Source organism: Apaloderma vittatum, unplaced genomic scaffold (assembly GCF_000703405.1).
Source record: "Apaloderma vittatum isolate BGI_N311 unplaced genomic scaffold, ASM70340v1 scaffold23123, whole genome shotgun sequence".
Classification (NCBI taxonomy): Eukaryota; Metazoa; Chordata; class Aves; order Trogoniformes; family Trogonidae; genus Apaloderma; species Apaloderma vittatum.
Genome location: NW_009710130.1, coordinates 13,846 through 22,550, shown reverse-complemented (window position 1 = coordinate 22,550; position 8,705 = coordinate 13,846). Strand labels below are relative to the sequence as shown.

The following is an 8,705-nucleotide window of genomic DNA, read 5'->3' as shown; positions in this document are numbered from 1 at the left end:
ATTTAAATATATTATTTTAAATATTATTTAAAGACCAGAATAGAGGTGATTTATGTTTCATATGATGAATTCAGACGTAGCTTGTATCACATCAGTCCCATGCAGCCAAAAATTTACACCCATGGTGGCATCTCCTTGCCACAATCTTCCAACACTTTCTGTAGGAATGAGTAACAGCAAGAGGGTTCTTCATCATCCAAAAAGAACCTCATTTTCTCAATTTCCCACTATCCCCTCTTCTTCTGTCCTCAAACTCAACAGCTTTTCCTTGAAGTTCCTCAGCTTTTTCCTAGGATTAGAGACTTAAGTTTTATACAAATCTTTGCTGCACATTTTTCAAGATAAACTAACTTTTGCCAAGTGTTGAAAGTTTCCATGAGCAAAGGCCTTTTACTGTTCCCTCAACAAGGAGATGGACTCTCATTTGCTCATTTGTTCTCAGCTGCACAGAAAGGGTGTAACAAGTGTGTACACAAGCATAAAAAGAGGTGCAAAATTTTTCTGCAGTAGGGGTAGAGGTCTTACATCAAAGGCTATTCCAGTCACACTACAATGCTGCACATATTAAAATATTAACAAAATAAGACGAGCTTTTTTAGCAGGAAAAACTCTCTAGAAAGCCTCTATTTTTGGAATAGTAGGCTGGGAAGGTGCTTCTTGAGGTGCAAGTTCCTATACACAGCCATCTTCTCAATTAATGCACCACCCGTCACTCTCTTACCAACATCCACAATGCCAATGTCAACCCAGAGGCTGGCACAGAAAGATCCAAGCAGGAAGCCCAGGGTTGGCCCAAACATGCCTGAGGATCTCACCAGGCCTGTAAGAGAAGGAAGGCAGCACAGGAGAGTCAACAAAATGCAGCATGGACAAGCATGCCTTCCTCTCTGAGGGCAAGGAAGGGAGAGAGGAAGGAGGAAACAGAAGAGGGATACAGGCCATTAGGCCTGATGGGAAGCTTCTTAGCAGGAAGAAAATAAGCTGTTCTGTGATTGTAGACATCAGGGTTTTTTCCTGTAGTATATGTTTGGGTCCTTAATTTAATTTTAAGTTGTGGTAGTTGATCTGATGACACACATATAAGAAGGCACGTCTTTGCACTTTGGAATCACATTGGGATGACAGGGACAATAACAGTGCCTGGACCTGGAATTAGCTATGGGGCCCTTAGCATATTTTCAGTGGGGAACAAGGATATACAAGCATCCTTGTGTGTGATCAAAGTTCATTAAACAGAATCTTTGTTGACTCATTCACCACCAGAATGAGCAAATCAGCTAACTGTTGTGTTAACACATACTTAGGTGGCTGTATCAAGAAATCTAGTGATCAAGTAATGACCTCTTTAAGAGCTTTCAGTCTTGCTATTGGCCTCCCTGGTGCTTCCATTTCCCACTCTGTCTTTGCTTACAAAGGAGAAAACACAGGGTCAGAAGAAGGTGGGATGTCCTTAGGAGCAAGTCAATAAGCTGAGAAAGCCAGCAGCAACCTAGGAAGCTAGGACTGCATTTTTCTGTCTGGGTCAGTAAACACAGCACAATTGGACTTTGGTGACCACTGCTGACAATTAACACAAAATAAAAACACCCTCAAAATAAATCAAGCACAGGTCCTCACATTCTCTTGTCACTTGTGTTGATCTGTTCAAGTTTATTTGTGAGGGGGTAACAGTTTCAAAAAATGTTTAGTGATTTGGATATCTGAATCCTAGCATGGAACTACTACCAGGGAGCTGTTTGAAGTTGCAGAAAGCTTAATTCTACTAGAAAGAAAAGTTATTGACCAAGTGCCTGTCAGTTCTTGCCCACATTCCGCACTCTGCTCGTACCGTTGTTCCACTGCTTTTGCAAACTCTCTTCTGAACACAGAGACTTCTACTCTACAGTAAGACTTACTACTCAGAACTATGCAAGCTCATCTACAAAGGTCAAAAACACAGTGATAAATTTCTAAAATAAATTGATACAAACCAGCACACCCATACCAATGATTTTATATATTGTGTGAAGTATTATTTTTTAAGATACCACAGGTTATCAGATAAGCTAAGAAACATATGTGTAATATTTTTGCATTTTGTATTTGTATAGTTTTTAAATTAAATTTCACACTTGCATACCCTTTAAATTCAATAACTTCATATGTTTTACTGTGACAAAACAAAACGAAATAAACTTGTGATATTTTCTTAGCATATTTTTCATTTGTAATATTTATCCTTTGTAATTAATAAAAAGACTTAACCACAAACAGTAAATCATGCAGACTTATGAGTTAATTGGCTGCTGCATACTGACATAGTTGAGCCAATCAGCTGCACTGATGAGTAATTTAGCGTGTCACCAGTGTTCAAATTTACAACATATATCAGCCTCAGATATGTTTATATTGAAGGTATGGCTTCAATATATACAAGATTATATGCTAGTGCTCAAGTCTGTGATGAAATTTCGTTCACTCAAAGATCCTGCTTTGGTGAGAAATCCATGGAAGTGCTCATTAAATAACTTTAATTGTCTAATATTCCTCTTCATAATAAGTCTGATGGCTACTTCAATTAATCAATAATCTTATCAACATTGTTTCAAATAAAATCAGAAAATAATTTTTAAAATAGTAAGAAGCTACTGAAAGATTATTAGTATAGATGAAATCTTCATGTATGTTAGCAGCTCTTCTATAGGCACCTGAACAGAAGTGAAACATCTGAAGACCATAAAATAGCTGAATAAATTAGGTGCTTAGCGTGAGGGAGTAAATAGGAAATTACTCAGTCAGAAGACATGGCAGCACAGGTCACTCCAACAAAGGCCGCCCCTCAAGAGAAAGCAAACCACTGAGATCCTGATATTCCTGTCTTTTAACAAATCTCAGTTGCATATAGAGGGTCAGATAATTATATCTCATACTCATACTGAGTAGTGACTCTATGCAGAAGAGATTTTCAGGACTGTATAGGGTGTGCAGTGCACTGGAGCACCTCAGGACCAGACTGATGGCCTGGTAGAAATACATGAATTAAAAAGGTTCTATAAAACTCAATCTGGAAACTGTGAAATTTCCTGGTGGGAAAGAAAAATCAGTTTCCTGTCTCACCCTCCTCTACTAAATTCTGTAAGACATCCTAATATTTTTTTTAGTTCCTTCCTATGGCAATTCTGGTTTAATTGCTGTCAGTTATCATTTGCACTACACTCTGCCAAAAAGATTTCAATGCATTGTATTGACACTTAATAATGTATTCTATTGACACTTAATAAAATATTCTTTTTGCCTCAAAATAGCTTATGATCTTACTCAACAAAACATCTAAAGGCAAGAGTAAAAGGAGAAACTGGAAGGTGAAACTTCTTGCCCAGGGTCAAATAACAAGATCAACGGTCAAAATTCATCAGCAAGGCTTGACTGGCATTTTTTATTACAGGATATTTTTTTGTATTTTACAAAACCACTGATCATAAACTGATTCAGTTAGTTGATAAAAAACAAAACATATATAGAAAAGAATTAAAGTTGGTCAAGAAAAGTAATTTCGGCTCTACCGAAAAGACTATTTCAGCATTTACTTTTCTTGTAAATTGAGTCAGTCCATCAAAATAGAATAAGAGACTGAAAATTGCCATTCAGAATATTAAAACTAAAAACTTTAATACTCCATAAATGAAATGATCTATTTCGCTTGTGTGACATAAACAAGTTTTCATTTTAGTTGAATCCATACTATTCTCAGTGTCTATTTCACATTTTTAATCTCCGCCAGTCCCCAACTTGTTGCAATCTCTCCCAGATCAGACTCAGAGAAGAAAAAAGTTCAGCTGAACTTTTTAAAATACCTTTAATCAGAAGCTCAGAAGTGATTACAAATATTCTAGATAACTGCTGAGTGGAACTTTTGTTTTGATCACCTCCCTTCACAATGCTTTCGTTCTCTTCAACCTGCGGATTTCTTCATTCCCAAATGAAGAGATTTGCCATGGACTTACCCTGTAGCATTACATACCGAGTTCTTCCTGCAACTGTGTCTTACTACATGTCCAGTTCAACTTAGACCAAATTTACTTCACGCAGCAATTTTGACCTCCCTCAGCCACACAAACATTTCATGCTATTAAATCAGTTTGGCAATAAATTAATCAGCTTGGGTGTAAGTATTTCTGTCTTGGGCAACAGGCGATCTTCCATCAAAACAACAACCACCAAACCCCAATTAGAAGGGATTTGTTACAACACCCTGGCAAGGGTTTGGTTTTTCCTTTGGTAGCTAGTGACTTAAAAATCTTCCATCACAAAGTGTGCTGCATGTAAAACTCAAAAGGCAGGTAAAATCTTCTGAAATGTGTTTGTGTTATGTGATTACATTGCTGACACCTATTTAAGGATCGTTCCCTCATCTGTGAAACAGTGATTAAGAAGAATTTTATCCTCTGAAGCTGTGGTGCTGAAGCCAGATAAGACAGATACGATTTCTCACTTTGGAGAAAGAAGTATTCAATTACACTTCTCTTCACCACAAAGAGAACTAGCACATGTAGCAGAAGTCATTTAAGGAAAGCAAAAGGAGCGTCTGGAAAATATCCTTCACAAATAAATATTAGATTTCCTCTGCATTGTATTTTTGTCTCTAGAACTCAAAATTATCCAGAATAGAGCAGACAGATTTTTTTTTGTGAGTGTTTTCTTGGTTACAGAAATATTAAAGAAAAGAATGTTTAGCACAAAAATGACTGATTTGCATATTACCTATGTAGAATGCTGAGTTTTCTTCTTTAGAAAAGTCATCAATATATGAAACCCCCAGTGGCATAACTGGTGCTTCCCCAATTCCACGTAAAAGGTTGCCCATCAACACAAAGAGCCACAGATAGGAATTTGTTGTTTTCTCACATCCTGCAGGCCACAAACATTTATATTTCTGTAAACACAATTCTAACAACACTTTATTGAAATGGAAAAGTAACATAAATATGGGGTGTTTACTATCATTATAGGGTGTGTTTGTATCAACTGTGATTTCTAACAGGGCTTTTACTGCTTTCCAATAAAAAAGGGTGTGTAAAATGGGAAGAAGGGAACCCAGCATCAGAGTTTTGCTTACCAAAATTTTTCACTGCATTGGGTATTTCTGTAGCATCTGTGACCGGATGGCCCTCAGGCGATGCTGGGGAGCAAGCTGATACACTCGTAGAGGAGTTGTCCACAGTAACAGTTATCCTTTCATAATTATAACTGGAAAACAACTATGTAAAACACAACTGACATATGAAAGGCTCTGCTTTGCAGGAGGTGTATATGAGCCTTGTGTTCATACATGTTCAGTCCTGTTACATGCAGGCAAAGTGGAGGGGCAACTCTTTTCCAGTGCTTTCACTTGAAAGAAAGATAGGTATCTTCATACCTTTCTCAAAATGCTCTGACCATTCCAACCCCAATATTTTCTTAAGCTAAAAAGCAAAAAAAAAAAAAAGCTGCTTCCAGGGCTTAATAGGATCATTCTTTAGACTGAAGGACAGAGGCAGAGTCCTCTACATACAACAACACTGACACTGGCACTGGTTTTTTACCTATGTGACAGACGTGCAACATAGATATTTCTGTGCTAGTTTAAAAGTATCTAACTGAGGCTCTAGTAGTAACCCACCTGTGCCTATAGACAGATTAACTCAGGCTGCAAAACACATGTACCAGTTTGCCTGTTATTCAAGAAGCCAGCTACTACAGCAAATCTGCTAAGTAAATTGAAACCAGCTTGAGTACATTTATGTTACACTGGGATAAATAGAGAGCAGATATTCTTTCTGACCGTGCAATCAAGTGACAGCCTTTCATATTGTGACGGATGACAGTGAGGCCCCATGGCCACTGGTGTTTGTTCAGTGCCATGGATAATGAGTAATCTGCAGAACATGGTCATAAGTTTGGGTTACATCAGAGTTCCATAGCTCTGTTTCTGTCCTGTGCTGTCCCCTGCAGCATAGGTTCCCAAGCAAAGTCATAACTGTGGCCCCTTTCCATATCATTTCCATACTGTACCCCAGATATAATTGCTTCCATACTCTCCTTATCAAAGGTATTGGTCTTGGAACTAAGGAAGATGCACAAATAGGTATTAATTTTTGAGGAACAGAGAGGTTTTATTTTAAACTACTATTCAGTGAGGATGCCGATGTTACTTCTGACAACGATGTAAGCACTAAAGCTTAGAAATGAAAGGATATTTAGATATTTATCTTTCCTGGAGTCCAGTGGAGACAGGCACAAATCTTCATAAGTTTAAAGAGCTTAGCATTAACAGCCATCATGGGGAAAGAAACCTCTTTTATCAAGATCTCCTTAGAATTCATTTAAGTATATAAAAAAGGAGAAGAGCTAAAATATATACATATATCAATATATACCTATCCCACGTGAAAAATTCAATTCATTTTATTCCTAATTATGCATAAGTTTTGTAGAAATCTGATGCTTCTCTCTTACTTACCTGTAGAAAGGGGTAAGCTTTCAGAGAGGAAATCAGAAAGTCAATACTAAAAAATCCACCTATTAAAAACCTTCCTACTATTTGGATGAAACTGCTATTGTCAAGCTTTTAACTCAGGTGTATGATTAAAAAACACTTCATATGGTCAAGTTCAACTAGCGCACAATGTGAAAACACTCCATATTTACCGTCCCATTAGGAACTGAGGAATCACTGACAAAAATGCTCCCAAGGACATGATGAGACATCCAACAGCAATTACTTTTGGTCGATGAACTCTTGGTCCGAGATAGCTTACCAAAACCATTACCATTAAGTTACCTACATGAAAAGGATAGAGAACCAGTAAATTTACAAAAATAGAGGTTTTTTTAGGGAAAAAATGTATTAAGAAGTAGTATCTGTTCACTTTCAAAGAAAGTAGATATACCTATCTCAAAGCTGCCATCAATAATGCCAACAATTGATGATGAGATTTCAAATCTCCTTTCAATTTGACTGGACATGCTCTTCATATAGCTTCCAGAAAATCCTTTGGCAAAGAAGGAAAAAGCTAGAGCCCCAAGAAGTATCTGAAGAGAGAAAACAATTGGATTTGCAAAGAAACAATTTTTTCTTCATGGCTGGATGCCGGAGCAACCTACTCAAGAAACACAAAAATTAAATGCTTTTCTTCATAATTCTCTGTGAAGAGATTCTTCCTATTTTTTTCATTAAGAGAGAAGATTATACTTTCTCTTTCAGTATGGCTTCCAAAGCCTCTTCTACTGCAAAGAAAAAGAAAGTTGACACTGACTGTGTGCACCTTCTGCCACAACATACTGGTTTAGCTGTTTTCTTCTTTAAGCCAAACTTGCAGCATAAAGTTGTTCATTACTGGTACTATTATTACAGCATGTCTTATTATTCCTACTTCTCCCGTATCTAAAAAGATATAGCTGCAACTACCACTATGAGTATAGCACATCTCTAAACGATTCACTAGTAAAATATGGCCTCACTTTTTTAACTGCTGTACACATTTTTTGACTTCTCTGAGCTTGGAATCACAACTTAGAGCATTGTTTCCAAAACACGTGGTGTCAAACAGTGTCATACAGAACTAATTGAATTTTAACAGAAGTTCAAACTGCTAGTTTCAATATTTGAGAGAAAATATGTGGTGAGGGTTCCTCTCCATACCTTTAGCTTTGAACAATTATGACACATGATCTTAGCAGGAACTCTGCTGCCATCACTGTCCTGGAAGAGTGACTTGTCTTTAAGCTGGCCAGCAGTGACTGGCCTGTCCATGGTTTTCCTCCTCCAGATCTGATATGCAGGTCTTCCTGTTCAGAAAACACCTGTTACTATGAGTAATAATTATTTGCATAAGAATAAAGGTTCCACAGTTTTTCAGACATATTAGATGGTGTTACATTACTTGAGATGTCTACACTTTGACACCTTTTCTCAAGAAGAATGGTGAAGAGTGTTCAAAGTGTCATTATAATGAGTTAAGGACTGGTGCACCTGCTTTGTGAAATCTGCTTTCTAAAAGACTTTTAGGACCTTCTTGGATAGATGGAAAATTTGGAGGGAACTTGCTGATAGTTTAAACAAATCTTTGTAGAGAAGGAAAGCCCCTAGGCAGCTGGTGGCTAGGGAGAACATGTCAGAGAAATAACTTGACCATGCTTGAATCAATTTTTACAGTCTCTTTTAGACCACTGTTTTAGGCTAAATGGATCTTTGGTATGATCCAGTAGGCTCCTGATGTTATATTTTTGAGGATTTTCTCTAACTGTCTAATCTATGAATTTGCAGAAATACTGAACACTATTCTGTACCTTTCTGTCAACAATTTCTGTGAGTAACATAGTACAATCTTTGTAGAATCAGACCACGAATCATGGCTGAGGAGAATACAGGGTAAGAGATATCCCAGGCAAATATGTATTAGGGAAAAGAGGGCACTAGCTAAAAGAAATGAATAGTGACTATCTTTAAGTCCACAAATCTCCACATGTTCCTGCATGACACATCATAAATGTAGCTATTTTAATGAGACTGCCAAACTTTTCTGTTTCAAAAAGGGCTCTGATATAAGTAGTCATCTTAGCTATGTTGATTGATGCAGATTAAGTTGATCAGGGGAAACCAGCTAATATAGTGACTTATGGAATGATAAGTCAAAAAGAACTCTTGACAAGTTCCTCTGCTGGAAAACTTGTGCAATAGTACCAAA

The 8,705-nt window shown here is 37.2% G+C and overlaps 1 protein-coding gene across 1 annotated transcript; it reads right to left on the bottom strand.

Annotated features, from left to right (window-relative positions):
* Window positions 1-721: 721 nt before the first annotated feature.
* On the bottom strand, window positions 722-7,771 carry LOC104272259 (solute carrier organic anion transporter family member 1C1-like; the record flags this gene model as incomplete). The annotated part of the gene is made up of 6 exons (XM_009867204.1): window positions 7,661-7,771; window positions 6,909-7,050; window positions 6,667-6,799; window positions 5,096-5,226; window positions 4,741-4,887; window positions 722-820 (listed from the first exon to the last, which is right to left on the bottom strand). Coding segments are annotated over exons 1-6 (763 nt in total), but the record flags the coding sequence as incomplete, so codon positions are not given.
* Between the last annotated feature and the right edge of the window lie 934 nt (window positions 7,772-8,705).